The sequence below is a fragment of the Equus asinus genome, chromosome 16 (assembly GCF_041296235.1).
Source record: "Equus asinus isolate D_3611 breed Donkey chromosome 16, EquAss-T2T_v2, whole genome shotgun sequence".
In the NCBI taxonomy this organism is placed as follows: Eukaryota; Metazoa; Chordata; class Mammalia; order Perissodactyla; family Equidae; genus Equus; species Equus asinus.
The window spans coordinates 42880649-42901334 of record NC_091805.1 but is presented as its reverse complement, the minus strand read 5'-3'; the positions used below and the strand labels follow the sequence as shown (position 1 = coordinate 42901334).

General features: G+C 51.7%; 1 protein-coding gene across 4 annotated transcripts; it reads left to right on the top strand.

Moving 5' to 3' along the window:
- Positions 1-5990: 5990 nt before the first annotated feature.
- On the top strand, positions 5991-20411 carry KCNA2 (potassium voltage-gated channel subfamily A member 2). 4 transcript variants are annotated; one of them, XM_070487012.1, is made up of 3 exons: positions 5991-6196; positions 8295-8633; positions 9078-20411. In XM_070487012.1, exon 3 carries the CDS (start codon positions 9241-9243, stop codon positions 10738-10740), a length of 1500 nt encoding a protein of 499 aa, XP_070343113.1. In that variant the 5' UTR covers positions 5991-6196; positions 8295-8633; positions 9078-9240; the 3' UTR covers positions 10741-20411. The 4 variants fall into 4 exon arrangements, with proteins under 4 accessions (XP_070343113.1, XP_070343114.1, XP_014690744.1 ...); XM_070487013.1 differs by lacking the exon at positions 5991-6196 and adding an exon at positions 6254-6479; XM_014835258.3 differs by lacking the exon at positions 5991-6196 and adding an exon at positions 6644-6799.
- The last annotated feature ends 275 nt before the right edge of the window (positions 20412-20686 follow it).

Genomic DNA, 20686 nt, shown 5'->3' with positions numbered 1-20686 from the left:
ATGGTTAAGAGCATGAATTCTGGAGCCTCAGTTCAAACCCTGGCTCTTGTCTGGACTAGCTGTGTGACCTTGAACAAGTTACCTAACTTCTCTGTGAAATAGAGAGGATCCACCCACTCTCTGGGGAACCATGCTCTCCCCTCTGCCATCCTCTGATGCAGGGGCTGCCTGGGTGTACTCTTCTTCCTGGGGGTGGCTGCTATAAAGCCAGCCCTCCTTCTTGACTCCTCTACCCCTGTTAGGCAAGAGTCAGTAATAGCTCCTGGCTGGCCCTGGGGCAACTCAGGGTTCTTCAGAAGCAGGGGCCTTCCAGAGATGCCAAGTGTAGGGGCTGAAAGGCAGGGAGAGTTGGTTAAGCTAAGGGTGCCACAGAGTCTGTGAATCCGCCTGCATTTGCTGGTTCACAAACACTGTTGGGGCAGCTGTTCTGGGCCTGGCCTGGACCAGACACAGAGATACAGGCAGAAGGCACGTGCCCCTTTCCTTAGGATGCTCCCTACCTAGTGGAAGGCAGCATGGGGACAGAGATAGGACCCCAGAACTGCCTGTGCCCTGGGCAGCTTACAGGCATGGAGTTGGTGGGCAGGGACCAGGGAGAGTGTCCAGAGAGGCTTCATGGAGGATGTGACATGAGCTAAGTGTTAGAAAAGGAGTCATTGGGATGATGCGGGGAAGGCAGGTTGTTCTGGAAGCTGCTAGAGCCAAAGCAGGAAGACCTGGAACCATCTGGAAACTCATGTTTCTTGAGCTCTTTCTGCAGCTGGGAGCTGAGATAAACACCCTGTGCTTTATGTCATGTAATCCTTGGAGCAAGCATTAGGATTATTATTCCCATTTTACAGACTAGAACCTGAGGCTCAGAGAGCACAAACACCCCACCTGAGGTCACATGAGTGGCAAGCAGCAGAGCCAGGACTCAACTCCAGCCCTGTCTAACTTTGGGTCTTCACCCAAATCGTCTAATTTAAGGCAGTTAGAGCCTTCGAGGCAGTTTAGTTTGGCACCAGTATAGACTTCTAGGATGGGGACAGAGGGAGGGCAGGGGAAGTCGGATCATGAAGAGCTTTGCTTGTTTTTTAGGAAACGTAGTCTGCCTCGTAGCAATATGGAGCCAGGGAGGAGGTGAAGAGGCGATGTGATCGGATTTATACTTCGCGAGGATCTTTAGGAAGATCACTATGGCAACTGTGGGAAGAAGAGCCCGGGGGGGAGGGGGGCTGCCAGTCTGAAGGCAGGGGACCAAGAAGGTAGCAGTGGCCCAGACCATGCCTGCTGGTGGCTTAAACTAATGTAGCAGAGGAGGGGGAGGGACTCAGAAAGAAGTGAACGGATGCCAAGGCCAAGTGATGGACTGGAGGTGGGCAGGTCAGGGTGGAAGAGAGCTGATAAGGATTCCCAGGTCTCTGGTTTGGGCAACAGGGTGAAAGAGCAGGTCTCAACCTCCAGCAGAAAGGTAGTGTCTCTCCCAACAAGGGGAACATGAAGGAGAAGCAGGCCTGGGAAGTGGGGCTGACAAGTCTGCAGCTCCGGACAGAGGCAGGGCTGAAGACAGGGCATCCAGGGAGCCAGCCATGGGCAGGGCTGGGCAGCTGGTTCAGCTGCCTGGAGCACAGGTCCAAGGAGCTGGGTCCTCCGTATATTGTCCTGACCCAGGCCAGCTGGCTCACCGGATTGAGCTGGTCACCTCTGTGAGCAATCAGGACTCCATACAGACGGGAGCCGTCTGAGAGGCCGTCTGTAGAACATGAATTGTCCTCCTTACACACAGGAGGCTGGAGCATTGCCTTGCCTGCCCCAACATCCAGGCCTCCCTGGGCAGCCTGAGTAAGCCACAACAGCCTCAGAAAGAGCCTTGAGTCAGAAAAGCCGAGAGACACAGCGACTGAGGGGAGACACTGCCGGCGTGCTCAGGAACCATCCTCCACAGGCAGCTGAAATTACAGGTGGTCCAAGGGGATGGGGCCGGGAACACAAAAGGCGTCTGCTGTCACAGCTCATCATAAGTCTGCCACTTCCATTCCTAATAGAGAAGAAGACCACTGCACCAATGCTGAGGGGATGACCCACTAGAGCTGACACTTGTGTTTACTGTGGGACAGGCACTGTTCTGAATGCCTTACCTTCCAGCCACACAATCACAGTTTACAGGTGAGGAAGTGAGCCACAGTGCTAAAATGTGGCGGGCCTGGGACTAGGCCCTACACCCAATGGTACCAGTGGTTGTACTTCAACCTCTACGCTGTTCTGCCTTTGGGTGTTAATAGCAGGGGCCTGACAGTGAGGTACCAGCATAGTGCCTGACACAGAGGAGCAGCTCCAAAATGGGAGGGCGGTCCACCCCCTTTAGCCATTCCTTAATGTCCTCTTTTACTTGGCTGAGATTTGCAGGAAAGTGGGATGAGTGTGTAGCAGCTAATTCAGGACAGGCGCCAAGGTCCTGGCCTCCACACAGGAGTTCCTTAGAGGCAGCTGGAGTGAATCTCAGAAGTCTTCCTGCAGGAGGCAGCCTTCAACTGCTTGTAGGAGACTTCCTGTAGGAAGCAGCCCTTAGGTAAGGAGGGGGCTGGAATGGATGCTCATTCCACTTCCAGGGGAAGTCCTCAGAGATCAGGCATGACGCATACTGGCAGGGCACAACCAGGGCAGCAGCAACGACAATCACAAGAGCCGTGTACTCTTCCACACTGACCAGGGTTTTACTTTTCCAAATGCATTCACGTGTATTCTCCTCTTTGATCCTAAAAAATGAGATTTTTAATACACACTAACAATGAATGTTAGTTTCCTTCCTTCCTTCTTCTCTCTCTTCTAACCTTATGAAGCAAGGGTGCCAGGGGCAAATTTTATCCTTCCTATTTTACAAATAAACTGCTGCACAGAAAGGTCAAGCAAGTGGCCTGGTATCAAACAGTTCTGCACGCTAAGACTAAAGCCCAGACTACAGCCACAGTCGGATGCTCTGCCTTGCACACCTCTGTGCGGGGTGAGGGATGCTTGGCCCTGGGCCTATAGATGTGAGAAGCACCAGCAGAACTGCTCTAGGAAAGGGCACAGGGCGGAGCCTTCAGGTCCTGAATCCTGTGCCACTCCCTCAACTTTCTTGGTGTGAACAGTTAATCACCACCACCACCACCCCCTTCTGAAACAGACCTCCTGTCAAGTTGGGCAACCTCCAGCAGATATGTGGATATATGGATATGCCCTAAGTGTCTGCAAGCTCTGCTGGACTGAACCCATGTTCCTAAGACCAGGAATTGAGCCCAGAGGCCTGCACTCAGCTACCAGTGAAAGCAGGCAGCAGACGGGAATGGTGGTTTGTGGAGTCAGACGGTCTTGAGTTCTGTTCCAGCCTCGACACTTACTAGCTAAATGACCCTGGACAGGGACTTGTCCTTTCTGAGTTTCAGTATCTTCAACTGTAAGATAAAGTCAGTAGCGTCTTTCCCATGGGTTGCAAGGATGAAATCAAATGACTTATGGAAAGCTGTCAGCCCAGTGCCTGGGCTCGCATTCCGTGCTCCCCTGCCCTGCCTCCATGGGCCACAGGACAGAGGGTGAGTGGGTGGGTGGAGAAGCAAGCATCAGCTGAGGTGGCAGTGGCACAAGGAAGGAAAGCTGGTCCTCTGGGAGTGACACTGAGAAGGGAGCTCGTGTCGTCTTCTGTGTTCCTGAGTTGTGGTGGGAAGAACTAAAGGACCCTCCCTCCTGCGGCTTGGTGGGGGTGGGCATCAGCGTGGGTGGGCACACCCGCATAAACTCCTCCTTCCAATGACTGTAGTCACGACCACAGGAACCAACAACTTTCCTGCATTGGGCAGGGGCAGGTCACTCACTGTGACAGTCACCAGTCCTTCCCTCTGCTGAAGGCAAGGCATGGCCCTAGCAGGAAACCAGACTGAAGGGGCAGGGGGCGGTCTTTGGGAGTTTGACCTGCCCCAGGGAAGGGATCAAGGGGCATTCCAGCCCTTCTTTTGCGGCCCAAAATAAGAAATAGTGATCACTATAGGGCTGGAAAGTGAGCTAACAGTGACTAAACACCTAGGGTAAGCAGCTGGCTGTCCACTCTGTGTAACTCATTTAATCCTTACCACCCTGTGAAGCAGTTTTGCTGTCCCATTAAACAAATTAGGAAACTGAGGCTCAAAGAGTTTAAATAACTTGCTCAAGTTCACACAGCTAGCAAGTGTCAGAGCTAGGAATTGGGCCCACGATCTCTTCTCACACAGCACTGCCAAACCAGCAGTCACCTTCCAGGGCCAGAGCCACACCCTGTGCCCTTGAACAAACTGCTATGTTTCTTATTTTTCTTTCTTTCGCTAATTTTTTTTTTTTTTTTTGCTTGTGGAAGATTAGCCCTGAGCTAACATCTGTGCCAATCTTCCGCCACAGCATGGCTAATGGGTGGTGTCGGTCTACTCCTGGGATCTAAACCCACTAACCCCAGCTACCAAAGTGGAGCACGCTGAACTTAACTGCTACACCACAGGGCTGGCCCCCCTCTTTAGCTAATTTCTTTTGGCTGTCGTTCACACTTGGATCAGGTATTAAAGGCAGGACGACATACCCCTGAGGCCAGTCAGGAGGTGGAACAGGGGTCAGAGGATGATCCTAAAGAGAGAAATGAAAGTCAAGAGCCGCTCTTCTACCCGAGCAGGGTGGGGTAGGGGCTAAGGGTGTGTGTCCTAGAGTCACAAAAGCCTGCCTCATGTCCCAGAGCTACCCAGTGGCTTCACCTCTCTCTGCCTCAGTTTCCTTTTCCATGAAATGATACTGAGGTAGAAACGATCTCTTAGAGCTGTGAGGATTAAACGCCCCGCTGGGCTAGAAGTGCTGAGCATGGTGTCTGACACATGGTAAGCACATGTCACCAATTAGCATGATTATTAATTCTCCCTCAAGAGCTTTCCTCTGTCCATGGCTTTCATTTTTAAAAAGGAGGGCGAATAAAATGTATAGACCCAATCAAATGGATGAGCCTGTTGTGCTTTAATTGACATGAGGACCCGATGTGGCAAGAAGGAGAAACAGCCCTGCAGCGTGGTCAGCAGAGGCTCCAGAAGGCATGTGAAGAAGGGTTCTAGAGAACAGCTTGGCAATGGAGGTGGGAATGGCTGAGACCTTGGGGAAAGTGAGGGGTGGGGCGGGGCAAACCGGGGAGCAGAGGGAAGAGGGCAACAAAACCTGGTGACTGGGCACTTAGAGAAACAGTCAACAGCTGAGCGGGAGGCTGGGCATTAGGATCAGAGTTTCATAGGGAAGCAGAGTGGAGAAACTGTCATTTGTGGAGTGTCTGCTGGGGGCTAAATCCTTTACATAAATAACCCTCACAACAGCCCGTGAAGTGTCCCCATTTTGCAGATGAGGACACTAAGTTTCAGAGACATGAATTAACTGCCTCGTACCTACCAGAGATTTAAGTCTAGGCCAGCTGGCTCCAAAACCTCCAGGCCATACTCAGACTGGGACATTGATGGCCCAGCTTTTAGGGGCCCTGAACCAAACTAGTCCTGCCTTATACCCAGAGCTCACTGAGGTCACCGCCCTCCCAGACCACCCCCTGAAGCTCTGGGTGGGCCCCTAGTCTTAAACCCTACCTGGTAGACTACCCTGATGAAATGCCGGAATCCCGCAGAGCTGGACCTTGTGGGCTCTGAGAGCTTCCATCACAAGCCACAGGCCTGGAGAGGAGTGTTGTCTGACAAGAAGGGCCCAGCAGGAGTCTCCCCAGGACTGGAGACCCTCTGCATCCAGGGCTCCTGTCTGCTGCAGTCTAGCCTCAAGGAACCACTGTTTGGAACCGTCCAAGAGCACCCTGGACCCTCTCAGATCCACCATCTGAGCAGAGGGCCGGCTGGGCGTCCCACACACATTCTTCCAGAAGCAAAGGTCATCCTGCTCTGCCCACCCCAGGGTGCCATGAGCTGCACTCCCAGTTTCAGAGCCCCTGGGCCAGCTGGCTTTGTAAGGGCTGTGAGGGGGCCCGTTTTGCAGGTAGCTGGGCCTTGCTAGGGCAGCTGCACGTCCCCTAGCCTTTCCAGCCTGGGCCATGGGGGCAGGGAGGCGAGAGAGAGGGCCGGTCCGGCAGTTCTGCTTGTTCCTGTGGCTCCTCCTGGTGGGGGCGAATACAGCAGCGAGTTTCTGCCACACGGCGGCCCACACCTGCTGCATTCCCCTGCGAAGCCAAAGCTTTGGCTGGGTAAGAGGGAGATGAGGAGAGAGAGCTGGAGGAGGGAGCGAGGCTGCGCGAGAGGGCCAGGAGGGGGTCTGCAGATTCTGTCTGGCAGCATCATAGTAATGACAACACATCTCCCTTAGGGCTGGATCTCTCCTCGGGCCTAGGATACCTGCTATTGATTGTTTCCTCCTTGCCTAGTACCTTATGTTGGCAGGAGCCTGTCATGACTGATCCTCAACTTCTGCCCCTCGTTCCCCAGCCCCGGCAGCACCCAGCTGAGCTCTCCACGAAGTTCTGGTTAAACGTAAGCTGGGCCCTGCCAAAGAACGGGGTGTTTTCCTCGTGGGTAGGGGGCCGAGGCCCAGGGGCCCAACTAAGAGGCCAGCTCGGTGGTGGCGGCGCGGCGAGCCTCGCCGGCTCTGGTCCCCGCCGGCCCCTTTAATTCGAGTTCGCTGCCGGGCCAGGTGCGGCGCTGCGTGGCGCGGTGCGGCTGCGGGCGGCGGCCGGGCGCTCGGTACGCGCCGCCCGCGGGACTGCAGAGCGGGCTCCCGGCTGGCCGCCCGCACCCCGCCACCGCTTGCGGTCGCCCAGAAACATGGAGGCTGCGGGTGCCCATCAGGAAGGGTAAATCGGTGTCGGGGCGTTCAGCTGCGCGTGCTGCTTTCCCTGCTCCGGCGCCCACAGGGGCTGCGGGGCACCCGGCGGCGCAGCCTGCAGCGCGGCGGGCTCGAGCTGAGTCCGGAGCGGGCGAGCCTGTGCGGACCACGGCTGCCTGGCTGGACCTGGGAGGGCGAGGGGGGGCTGGCGCTCTGTCGAAGACGAGGGCACGAATGGGCTCAGGGACCCTCTGTGCTGTGCGTGGCGCGGGGCGGAGGGCGCAGAGAGGAGCTGGCTGGTGATGGGAAGTGCAGCTGACAGCATAACCATGTCTGGTAAATCGCACCGGTTGGTAGGACCCGAATCACTTGGGACGGCCGGGCTGCCTTCCCGTCTCCGACTGGGAATAAACACGGCTTTGCGGCAGAGAGGGGCTTTTCCGCTTCCCTGGGGCCGTGGGCTGCCAGGGAGCCCCCGCGCTTAGGAGAAAGCTGAGATCTGGGGCAGCAGCCTACTCCCCACCCCAAGAGTTCAGGCTCCAGTGTTTCCGGGTGGAGATGGAGCTTCGGTGGTCCCTCGGCTGGACCCTAGGGGCAAAAGACCTGGGCTGCGCTCTGGCCCGCAGCGAAACCCCACTGGACCGGGCAGGAGCGGGTTAAGGTGGCGCTCGCGGCTGCGGCCAGCTGATGGGTCTGGTCCGCCGGCGCCGAGCCGAGCACGGAGCGCGCCCGCCGGAATCCCAGCCGGAGCCCGGGAAGATGGGGAGAGGGCCCAGACCCCTCCCCGCCCTGGGGCTGGCGGGATTGGGCCGGCAGGGGGCCAGCCCGGAAGCCGGCTTTCTCCAGGCTCCCCCTCTCGCTGCTGCCAAGCCGCCTTGTAGCCAGGCTGGCTGAGCGTTCGTTCTGCGCTCCCTGCAGAGGAGATGTGAGGAATTTTCTCTTGGGGAGAAATCGGGGGTCGAGCGACTGCCCAGTTCAAATGCCACCCCACTCAGAGGGAAGCCTGCAGCCTAGGGATCCCCGAGGGAGAGTAAGTCCTGGGGCCAAGCCAGCCAGCTTTTGTAGAGTCGACCTTTCTGTGTGAGCAGTCTCCCTACATGAGCTCTGGAGGAATGTGTGCTGGGGAGATGGGGAGGTTGCCTTCCTCCTTCAGGACCCTGCCGGGTCAGAGCTTGTAGCCAGGCTGCAGTGCAGGAAGCCCTCCCCTTGGGAGACCTGCACCCTGACCTGGGGGTGGGAGGACTTTGCCCAGAGTCCCTCCTGATGGCTGCTGAGGACTGACGGTTGGGTATCTGGCTCTGGAGGAGACAGGCCCAGCCAAGCCTGAAGGCTTGTTTCCTGGGAGAAAATGCTTTCAGCTGATGGAAACCTGCCCAGAGGAGGCTGGGAGGCTGAGGGGTGGTTCTTAGGTGTGACACTAGAATGGAAGATGGGCCTGGAAGGGAAGTTCCAGAGCCCTCTTAACTCTTGGCACCAGCTGCCCGAAAGCCCTGGTTCCACCTTGCTGCTGCTGTTTTTTCCAGGCAACGTCGCTCCTCCTGAGGACAGCCAGGAGGACTCTGGCTTTTGCTGAGCTTTGCATCTTGCCTTCTTCCTTCCAAAGTCTCCAGACCCAAGCTCATCCGTCCTCGAGTCCTGTGTGCCCCTGGCCAGGCACGCCGCTGCCCCTCCAGCCCAGCCCAGCCCTGGAGCTCGCCTCCGGGACCCGGAGCCTGCCCTCCTGCCCAGAATGACTCACCATTATTTCTAGCTCAAGTGAGAAGACGTGATGGGGAGTCAGGCAGCCTGTTTGTGTATCTAGGATTCCCGCAGCATCTGATCAGCTCTGCAAGGAAGAGAGCTTCAGATTCCTGCTTTGCCAGGTAAATAAATCTATTATTTAATAACAGCCATGTGTAGAGTCATGGGGTGGGTGCAGTGAGGGAGACCCAGGCCCAATATGCGCCACTATGAATGCCTCCCAGGGTGCGGGTATCTGCAAGACATTAGTTCAGTGCCCGGGGGAGGGCTCTCTTCCAGCCTCTAGTATGGGGTTATGCTCCATGAGGCCTGTGTGGTACAGAGGGGGGGCCTGTACCAGACACCTTCCCCCAGTGCAGGGCAATTCCAGAGCTTTCTTGAGAAACTGTCACCTGCTCCCCTCTGATCCCCAGCCAGGTTATGAGGTGAAAGTAAATTTTGTTTTTTGTTGGTGGTGGTGGTGATGTTTCTGAACTCAGCTGAGAGATGGGAGACAAGAAATGGCAATCCAGGTCAGGCTGCCAATGCCAAGTGGTCTCATGTCCTTAACTGCCTCTGTCTTTCAGCCAAGCGAGGCTGTCTCTCTGGCTCTCAGAGAGCCCTCGGGGCTCTCCTGCAGGAGCGCAGGCCAATGCTTCTGTGCTTTCTGGGGCCCTAAGCAGCACCCTGAGCTCCCTGCCGCCTGGCAGCTGGAAGGCCTAGCGTGAGGCGCTTCTCTCAGTCCCAATTATGACAGTGGCCACCGGAGACCCAGCGGATGAGGCTGCCGCCCTCCCTGGGCACCCGCAGGACACCTATGACCCAGAGGCAGACCACGAGTGCTGTGAGAGGGTGGTGATCAACATCTCAGGGCTGCGGTTTGAGACCCAGCTAAAGACTTTAGCCCAGTTTCCAGAGACCCTCTTAGGGGACCCAAAGAAGCGGATGAGGTACTTTGACCCCCTCCGGAATGAGTACTTTTTCGATCGGAACCGCCCTAGCTTCGATGCCATTTTGTACTACTACCAGTCTGGGGGCCGGCTGAGGCGACCTGTGAACGTGCCCTTAGATATATTCTCTGAAGAAATTCGGTTTTATGAGCTGGGAGAAGAAGCGATGGAGATGTTTCGGGAAGATGAAGGCTACATCAAAGAGGAAGAGCGGCCTCTGCCCGAAAATGAGTTTCAGAGACAGGTGTGGCTTCTCTTTGAATACCCAGAGAGCTCAGGGCCTGCCAGGATTATAGCTATTGTCTCTGTCATGGTGATCTTGATCTCAATCGTCAGCTTCTGCCTGGAGACGTTGCCTATATTCCGGGATGAGAATGAAGACATGCACGGTGGTGGAGTGACCTTCCACACTTATTCCAACAGCACCATTGGGTACCAGCAGTCAACATCTTTCACTGACCCCTTCTTCATTGTAGAGACCCTCTGCATCATCTGGTTCTCCTTTGAATTCTTGGTGAGGTTCTTTGCCTGTCCCAGCAAAGCCGGCTTCTTCACCAACATCATGAACATCATTGACATTGTGGCCATCATCCCCTACTTCATCACCCTGGGGACAGAGCTGGCTGAGAAGCCAGAGGATGCCCAGCAGGGCCAGCAGGCCATGTCGCTGGCCATCCTCCGTGTCATCCGCTTGGTAAGAGTCTTTAGGATTTTCAAGTTGTCCAGACACTCCAAAGGTCTCCAGATTCTAGGTCAGACCCTCAAAGCCAGCATGAGAGAATTGGGCCTCCTGATCTTCTTCCTCTTCATCGGGGTCATCCTTTTCTCTAGTGCTGTCTATTTCGCAGAGGCCGATGAGCGAGATTCCCAGTTCCCCAGCATCCCAGATGCCTTCTGGTGGGCAGTCGTCTCCATGACAACTGTAGGCTATGGAGACATGGTTCCGACTACCATTGGGGGAAAGATCGTTGGCTCCCTATGTGCAATTGCAGGTGTCTTAACTATCGCCTTACCGGTCCCCGTCATAGTGTCCAATTTCAACTACTTCTACCACCGGGAGACAGAGGGAGAGGAACAGGCCCAGTACTTGCAAGTGACGAGCTGTCCAAAGATCCCATCCTCCCCCGACCTAAAGAAAAGTAGAAGTGCCTCTACCATTAGTAAGTCTGATTACATGGAGATCCAGGAGGGGGTAAACAACAGTAACGAGGACTTTAGAGAGGAAAACTTGAAAACAGCCAACTGCACCTTGGCTAATACAAACTATGTGAATATTACCAAAATGTTAACTGATGTCTGATTGAAACCTAATAACATACCCCCAGCTCAATGGAACTAATGCAGATATTGCATAATAGCCTGCATTGTAGTCAGTGTGTTCTACAGTGTGTATCTGGTTCTGCATGGAAAGCAATAGTTGTGCAAGTGACTTTTGATCTTTTGATTTTTGATTTAGAACACAGAATATCTATCCATGGCTTTCATGCAAATCTTTGTCACTGGCTTAGGGGTTTCCAAAGATGGGAGTCACCTATGGAGCCAGGATTTCAGAAAGATGCATTGAGACCACCTCATATCAAATACATAACCCACCACATCCGTGCCACCTTCCCTTCCTCAGTAAATGCACACAGCATCTGGGAGATGCACCCCCTACCCTCCCACCCCCGACCCCATTTGAGTCCACCTCCCCCTTAACAGAGGAAAACCATGGTGGCTTAGCTTTAAAGCTCTGGTAATTATTCAAAAGGTCATTCCCATTTTTTGCATTGAAAAGAACACACAGTCCTGTGTGTTGGAATCACTTTCTGTGTCACAGGCTAGGGTTTGTGAATTGCAGTTGCCAAGTAGATGCTCCGAAGGCTTCTGTTTCATAACGGAAAATGCTGCATTTGGTTTTTTCTCTGCAGTGTCGATGTGAGGGAAGCCCGGGGAGGGACAGTTAGTATGACCAAATGTGAATTGTCAAGTTTCACATTCGCTCCCTTAGGCCTACGGGACGAAGCTCACAAAACAAGGGACCTCTCAGCTTCAGATCTCACCATTTTTGCAGACTTCAAGGTCACCAAAACACATCTTATTTCTTTGTTACACTGGAGTTTGCAGACATCTACTTTCCTATGCTGTGGCCCAGCTACACTGACACTGCAGTGAAATTTTCCCGTGATGTGATAGAGATGCATGGGTGTTTGTTGCATGAATCTCAATATTTAAAACACAGGAGATAACCTCTTTTCTTAGTAGCCTACACAGTATTCATATTTAGAGTATTAATAGCCTAGGAAAGGCATTGAACTAGGGTTTCTTTTCCCCCATCGGAAGACAAAAGCCCTCAATCAGGAGAAAAAATAGACTATTTGGAATGGGGAACCAAAACTTCTGGCCCCCTAGCCCAGCCCTTTCCTGTTCTTCCAAATGGGGGCACAGACCTCTGCAAAGCCAGGAGAGTGAGCAGGGAAGGCAGCGTCTGAACACCTCACATGACTGCACCTTAGGAATTAACCTAGTCATGGGCATGACTGTACAGCTGACCAGGGCCTCTGGCCCTGAGGACAGGTGGATCTGTGGATCCAGTGTACATAATATATATCGAGTATCTCTTTCACGAGTTCCTCTACCTAGTTAGCTATAGAAAAAATTGCATTTGAACCTTGTATAAGCTTATGCAATATTTTTGACACAGGGCAATTTATGCATGTGTTTGACTATGTGCACTAGAGTATATGTATAAATACATATACACACATGTGTGCGTATATGTATATATGCACACACACACACATATATATTCATTCTCTGGAGTTCAGGTCAGGAGCAAATCCACTCCTTGGTGGGTTGGTTGTCTAAGAGGCCTGATGGGTTAATTTATCTCATTGGTAACCCCACTGGGCCTGGGTTTGCTACCATTGCCTCAGACACTCCGGTCTTCATGGATTCTTAGACGTTAGAATTGTCTCTCTGCCCTCCATGTGCTGCAGCTTCAGTTTCCCACAGCTGAAGCTTGTCTTACTGAGTGCACAAGGGCCCTCTGGCCCTCACAGCTCCAGCTGTCCTGGGTCAGACCCACCCCAGGCCTCCTCTCTACAGTCCATCGTGTTAATCATCTCCATTCGCATCTTTCCCCCCAACTTTGGTTTTTATTGTCATATGGCTCTGCACCAGTCACTTTCATGAACCTTTCCCTAAAGAGCCAGAATGGATTGCCTGCTTTGAAACCAAGGATACCAAGGAGGAAGGCTTCTGGGGACCCAATTCCACAGGTCTGGACTTAAAGGGAGCCTCCTCTATGTGGAAACTTCTAAAGTCCAGGACCAAGGGATGGCGTCCCTAGGTGAGCCACAGGCATCATTTTGATTGCCAGGCTCAAACTCTCTCCCCGTTAAACTGGCCACCAGAGCTGCTTAACAAACCAAAGGATGGGTCTAGAATCGTTCCCACCCCCAGAACAGGTTGAGAGTGAATGAGCCCTGCGTAGCCTAAAGGTGGGCTTCAGGCTGGCCTGGGAATGGCTTAAATGGGGGGAAGCTTTTGCCTCACAGACTGGGCTTCTTTGCCTTTCAACATAATGGCTTAAATTTCCCAAACACAGTGAGTTGTGTGGTCAGGCTGCCCAGTTGTGGCTCCAGGCCTAGCCTCACTGTTGGCTATTTAGCACCTGCAGTTACCTTGGGGGGTGGGGCACCAGCTCAGGGTGCTAGGCCCAGGGTGCTCATTAGTTCTTGGTCACCCACATCCCCAGGTATCTGCAGGGCTCCCCATGCCCAGCACAAAGCCTCTGTGCTTCTCCTCCTCTTCTTCATGGCAGATGGTGCTGAATTTCCAAGACATGGGGTGGGAGGGACACAGGCCTTGGGAAAAGAGATGGTAAAACCACCCATACCTAAGGCCTGGGTCAGGGGGTAGATATTTTATCCCAGTGTCCTTGACCGGGGACTATAAAATCTTCACACACACAGGCACACATGCCTGCACGCCCATCACAAAAAAGACAGATTACACTGTTGCCATATGCAAATACAGAACATGCAGCACATATGCAAAATACACAGATACCAAATTAATAAATAGGGCATACACCGAAGATATCTGGTTATACCTAAATCCAAAATATGCACATTTAGCACAGACATCAACTGTACTTACCAATACAGAACGTACAGAAAAGGCCTACATTCACCGTGTACAAAGATACAACCTGCAATCAGATGCAAAATGCATGAAAACTACATGAACACAATGGGTATGCATACAAAAATACACAAAGGATACTTTCCTATTGTTTCTTCACACAAAATACACACAAACTCAGTTTATATACACAGTGCATTCACTCTTATGAGGCACACAAAATACAGAACACACACCCAAGAATATACACACTTAATACACATGAAATGCATACATATACACAGATCCATTGCTCTGCCCCAAAGCTATAAATTAATAGGCACAAACAAAAGATCAGACTTAATCACCCTTCCCTAGCCTGCGTCTATACCCCTCATTATCCTTCAAGAAGTCTCTTCCTCCAACTCTTTTCTCTCTCACTCATCCCCAGATTTCAGAGAAGTAACCCTCAAAGTTTAAAGCAGAAAGATGGGCCACCATTGCTGAGCAGGTCTCTGATTAAGACTAGGAATCTTATGGGGTTTCTACCTATTTACCTTCTTCCCACCAGAAACCCGGGTGCAGAGTGTGCAAAGACCTGGGATGGCTGGAGGCCTGGTAATATACACCTCCTTGCCCTGCCCTTTCCTTCAAAGCAAGTCTGCACAGACAACCTGATAGCCCAGGCTCCCTGCTCCCAACCCCTGGGATCTCTGGATTCAGCCCCATTCTCTTGACAGCAATGGTGGCTCAAGAAACTGCAGGGTCCTGGGCCCAGAACCAGAGTGAAGATGCCCCAAACATTCTCTCAGTCCACAGAACTTATTGCCCCTCCATCCCCAGGGGCTTTGTCAGGGGTAGGTCAGAAAGTCAAGACCATATATAGATTTGTCTCTTAAGATGAGCCACCTTTACTTGCTTGTGGCATCTCACTTGCTCTTGGGCATTAGCCCAGTGCGGTCAACTCTTGAGTCCCCTCTATGGGTGTTCAATCTTGGCATACTCTGATGGGGTTCCACCTGGATGCCCTGCCTCCCATCCAACTGCGCCTTGAGGAAATGCACACCAATTCAGCTCAAGTGAAACGTGATTAAGGACCTAAACCTAATGCTACGCAAGCAAACTACAGTTTTTTAGAGGGCCTGGTTTTTATCCTATATTCTAAGGCCAGATTTAAATGCTTGGTAAGATTGCCCACTGTTTGAGATTATCCATGGAGCTGGTTCTTCCCGCTTGTAAGACTAGCTGAGAGCTGGGTGTGTTTTGGCAAAAGCTTCACCTCAAGTGGAAGTTGGGAGTTGAAGTCAGGCATAAGGTCAGGCATCATGGCCTCTACTCCTGCTGCTGTCCCAGATGTGTCGCACCCTTCCCTCCCAATGATGGTCACAGCTTTCGATCTCCACCAAGGAAGCAACAACAGCAGAGAATGGACGCGTGGGTCCAAACTTGTGCATTTAGTACAGCATGCTGGGCCTTTTGAGTGTTTCCAAGTCAAGATACCAGTTTTCCCTTCAGCTTCAGCAGGTGCCTCCATGGGCTCAAACTTTCAAGAAACTTGGAGTTTTCAGGCAGCTGAAGAGAAAGAGGTCCAGGAAAGGTAGGGAGGTTGTCACGATGAGAGGGTAACTACGTTGGTCAAATTTCAGAGTAAACTTTTCAGGAGCCAAAATTTAATTAAGGGCATAATTAAGGCTCTGTGCTTCCTGAAACTTATGTGATGTTGGACATACTCTCTTCCTTCCTCTCTGCTTCCTTCTGTCCCTCTCAGCTGGGCTCCTGAGGATGGGGTAGGCATGTCACCAGGAGGTCAGCCTTTTAAAAAGGGCCCTAAGGGAGTGTGCCTCCAGACTCCGTTGGCCTACTGTGGAAAGGGCTCCCATGAAAGTAAGCATTGTTGGCTAAGGCCCCCAGCCTGGGTGCTCGTGTGGCTGCCCCACGTTGGGAGGGCTGCAGGACTAGCTTGTCCTAGCTGCTCTCTCTGGATCTCTCACTCCATTGTAGTGAGGTCTTTGGCCAAATTACTTCCTTGTGGTCAGCCATAAAGTGCCAACCCATGTTGAGAAAGGAGAGTGCCCTCTGAAGGTTCTCAGGCTGGGAGTTCAACACTGCTCACAGTAGTGGAGAAGAGAGGTGGAGGCTGACTTCCCCCAAAGGAAACTGTAGGACAGTTTGCAAATTGCACTTGAAGGTGGCATCATAACCCCTACGGCAGGCAGGAGGAGCACAGTGCTTTGAATTGTTTACCCAGGAGTGGGGATGGTGAGCCCTGCTCCAGCTCTGGCTCCCCTGGGTCATTGTCCTAACAGCATCCATCTGGGTGATGGCTGCTGGTCTGAGACGACAGGTCCATGTAGACTGTAATGTCTAGGGTACTCCTTGGCTACACAGTGGAGGTTCCCTCAGCTTTGGCAAAGTGTCCGTTGCCAGGTTTGAACTCATGACCTTACCCTCATTAACATCGTTAGCCACCTGAGCCAGCTAGCAGGGAGGTGTCTCAATGGCTATTGTGACCATAATCCGTAGCCTCAGACTTGGGCCTTGTGGAGATCAGCCCTTTTCCCCCATCAAATCGGTAAGTGGAGTGGAGGTGAGGGATCCCCTGCAAACTGAGATGGGTCTCTTCCTCAAATTAATCTGGTTCACTTTTCCCTTCTATCTGCTTCCTTTCCCACCAAAGCTCAGCTCCATTTCTCATAGTTTGTCTGAATATTTTCAAAGAGGAAAAGTGCAATAAAATAAATAGTGACTGTTTTCTTTAGCAATAGCTACTTCAAATTCTTGTTCTCAGGACTGAAAAGTGATAGTACTTGGATTATCAGATAATGCCCTTGGCTTCTGGGCATTAGTTCACCCTCTCTGTAGTTCCCCTTTCTTCTCAGTGTTCTCATGACTCCTGTCCTCTGAGGCTCTGACCCTCTTTTGGAATGTAAACATATGCAGAGGTGCCATGGATGCACAAGAAGGTCCATGAGAAAGCTTTCTTTGTCATTCTTCCCCCTCCCCCCAACCCCGTGCATCTCTCTGTCTCTTTCTGCATCTCTGTCCCTCTCTCCCTCCCACCTCCCTCTTTTTGTCTCCTCTCACAGCATTCTCTTGCAACCTCTAGGCACTGAAATCTTGAGTTTGAGTGACCTCATGCCAGCCCATCTCGTTGACTTTTCGGTCACTCTGGCAGGGTGTAATGGAAGCCTGCAGGAAAGCGCTTACCAATAGATAAGAATAAAGCATCCTGAGCCATTACAGAAGATCATTTCCATGCACTAAAAGCCATTACTTGATCCATTTGTTTCCATTCCTCCTCTCCCCAGGGAGATGGATGCTGGGGGAATGTGGCCTGGAGGTTTGCACCTGGGATCAGTAGCCTGGGCAGATTTGGGGACTTGCCCTCCAGCTGTCCTTCAAAATAAGCTGACTTGCTTAACCAAAGGGACTGCATGAGAGCTATGGAGGGAAGCAAGTTATTGTGGGTAGAGGTCTACAGGGATAGACAGTTGGGTGGTTAGGGCATGACATTAATGACATAAAGAGCCTACCACCCACTACGGTGTGCAGTTGCACAAATATTTGCACACATAACCAGGGGCTTCAGAAGAGTCCCCTTTCCTGGAAAAATCTGTGAGATTAAATATTCAGACTGGACAATCAGGGAAGGCTGGCACCCAGGGTCCCATTTCATTCCTTTCCAGTCTACCTTGCTCTGTACACATGTGTACAGCAAAACCTGTTAACTGACGGGGAAATCCTCAGGGAAGAGAGCATCCTGATTGCTTTACAATTCTAGTTATTTGAGTGGGAATGGGAAAAACATGTTTTGGTCCAACCTTTGTTATTGAAAAAAATTATTTCTTAAGTAGGTTAGTATAAACTTTCCTGCCTTTGTAAGTAGAGTGTTTGAAGATGACAGAAGACCTTGCAATGCTCAGGGTCAACATTCTAAACCTCAGTGTTCACTGTACGGAAGTGTAGATGGGGAAGACCAAAGAGATAAGCTGAATGTACGCGGCTTGCAAGACATACCGGGAAGGTGGCCATTTGGGCACATCCTGGTGTATCAGATAATGCCCTTGCCTCTTTCTACTGAAAGTATAGTAAGAAAACATAATTCTCATTAATCAAGGTTTTGGTTCATTGGTCCTTAGTTACAGAGGTTTTCCATATATACATATGTCTGTGTATATAGATGTATAGTATATGTGTATACGTATACCATTGTTTCAAAAATTATACAATTATGCAGTGACCGATCCTTTGAGCTTCACTAATGTGGAGTAAATTTGGCAGTCCAGGAAATAAACTGCATTTATTTGAATTTTTAAAATGGCCTTCCTTTGCATTCTTACCACTTCTCCAGTTCTGCTCTTTTTCTGTTGTGGAGGGGCCTCTCTAGAAGGCAGTTCTTTTATAACAAAAGATCAGGCGCCAGATCTTTCCCTTCCCTCCCAGGTGGCTGCCTGACTCAGGGATAAAAGGAAAGTCTGATCTAAGGGCAGGTGCTTTCTTCTTTGTTCTGTCTGCCCTGGTTGGCTGTAACCTCATCGCTGAGGACCGGAAAAGTTATGCCAAACTTTGTAGCTCTGGGGGGGGGGGGGGGGTGGAAAGCTCCAAGACCTGGCAAAGGACTGATCTGTTTAGCATTGTCTTTGTCATCAGTGGTGCCCTAGCCTTGAATTCATGAGATCTGAAAGTAACATTTTTAATGAAGAACTAAAGAACATCTCTGCCCCATGGACGGTGAGATGTGTGACAACCCATGGAACTAACAAACCCATCCTGTTGTTCTGAGCAGATCTAGGTTGCAGATGTGGGCAGCAGAGCAGCTATAATTCAGTTGCCTCTTTGGAGAAACAGCTGGGTCCGAGCTGAGCCATGCTCTCATTCTCCATCTTACCTGGCAATGTGTTAGACCCATGAGAGATAGTTTCAGCCTCACCTCCTGCATGACTGTCTGCACTCTACCTGGATGGGGGCAGGAGGGATTCCTCACTGGTATCTGGGGCAATTGAGGTGGTACAGGGGTGCCTTCCATCTCCCAACACTCCTCCCATCTGGCCAAGCTGGCCGTGGTCAGATAGTAGAAGCCCATAACCCAGCCTTAGCATGACCAGCTGGTGAACTGGGGCCATTGAGGCAGTCTGTCTGAATGGCCACTTCTTACACTGCATGAACCTCAGCGTGGAAATGGATGTAACTTTCTGTGCTCCTCTGCACTCCTAAAATAGTCAGACATGCTCCAGATGAGCTTGCAGCTGAGAACTCCCTGAATCATTCCACTGACGATGCACAGGGCAGGTGTGATTACATAATAATGTGGACAGCTGCTGCAACATCCAGATAACTGAGGGCAGTGTAGGTGTGACTGTGGGGTAGGACCTTCGGGAGCTACCCAGAGGACTCAGTCCAGTGTCTCTTTTCGGTCTTTGTGAGAGGCCTCTAAGCCCTGCTTCTCCTTGGAAATGATTCCCGAGACACTGACTGCCTTGTTGTTATGAGCGCATAAACACTCTGGGCTGCTAGAGAAAGCGAGAGGAGGAGCTGGGAGGAAGAGAATATTCAGGGACTCACTTTCCTACCAAACAATTTCCAGGTCAGCTGCTGTCACGACTACCTTTTTAGCTTGTGAAGCGCAGGGAAGGACATCGAACTGCCAGGTAGGGCTGGAAAGGGGCAGGCAGCCACAGGCAAGGAAGTGGGAGAGCAAAGCAAGGGGGGTGGCCTGGCTGGCTTTGGCAAGGGTAAGCGTCAGCTCCGGAGGGTCTGAACATGCTCCGTGCCTGCCCCAGTTCTGCCTTCACATGGGAGCCAGCGACCCAGTTTCCTTTTGTTGTCGTGCTTGGATGATTCCTTCATTTGAAGGGCCCCAGGAAGCTGGAAAGTCCCATGATCGAGCTCCAGCCTGCTGAGCAAACAATGCCCTGGCCAAATTGGCCTCTGCCTGGGTTTCTGCATCCCTGCACCCCTCTCTCCACTAAGGGTAATCTTGGAACAGTCAGGATTCATGGTGCCAGCAATCAAGGAGGATTCTCTAGTTTTCATCAGGGATGCAGCTGTACAGACCGCGAGTGCAGGATGCTGTTTCCTTTTCTAGACCTGTGTGCTTCTGTGCTTATATAGACTGTCTCTGGAGATTTTATATATTACACATATATATATATATATAAAATGTGGAAATAGCCACTCCCTTAGGGCCATGCAGCACAGACTCTAATTAGGGTGTGCACTGGCTTCCTTGCTGCTCGTGCATGATTCCGCAGCTGCCCTCCCGTGTCCTGTCTCTAATAATTCCTGAAAACTCAAAGAGGAGAGGCAGATAAATAAGCCTCCCTGGGATCAATAGCAGAAGGAACTCCAAGGCTGATGGTAAAGCTTCGTAAGGATGATGCCAAAAGGGAACTCGGGTCTCCATGGTGATAAGAGGCTGGGGACCAATGGGAGCCAAAGGCGGAGCAGAACTTGTGGGGAAGACTCATGGGAGTTGGGAGTCCTTTAACTATTTGTTTGCTTCATGAAAATTTAGACACCAGCTGTAACTGCATTGCACAGGATGTATAGATATTATCATTCTTGCTGACATATTCTGGAAGCTTTCAGCCCCACCAACACTGCCCCGCCCAGCACTTCTGCAGCTGAGAGTTCCTGTGTCAGTAGGGTCTGATATTTGTACATAGGTTATACATATATGTGTACATACGTGCCTCAATGAACGTTGCCTGTCCACCTGATCATGGATGTACATAGACTCCATAGAGCTCCACGGTCTTTTGTAAATATCAACACAAGTAAATAAGTATATAAATATATATTACTGAGGATTTATTTTAACATCATTCTGTGTGAAATGAAAAAATAAAATAAAATTTTTGACAGACACTGATCATTTCCACCTTCTTTCTTGCCTGACTGGATTACCACCCCTACAACATGCACGTGTGCCTGCCTCACCCTCATTCCAGTTTCTGCAGCCATGAGGGCCGAGCTGGAGGCCAGGGCAGGACAGGAGAGGGCTCTCTTGGAGGTGGCAGGGTCCATCCCGGCCATATGCCCACCTGCGCTTCCTGAGAGCCCAGTGCACAGGAAGCAGAGGATGCGGACGGGAGGGTGGGTGGGCGGGGCTGAGGCCTCCTCCCCACTGTGTCCGTGCT

Bases quoted from the DNA above. Each gene is read 5' to 3' on its own strand.
- KCNA2 (XM_070487012.1), top strand. From the start codon at position 9,241: ATGACAGTGGCCACCGGAGACCCAGCGGATGAGGCTGCCGCCCTCCCT.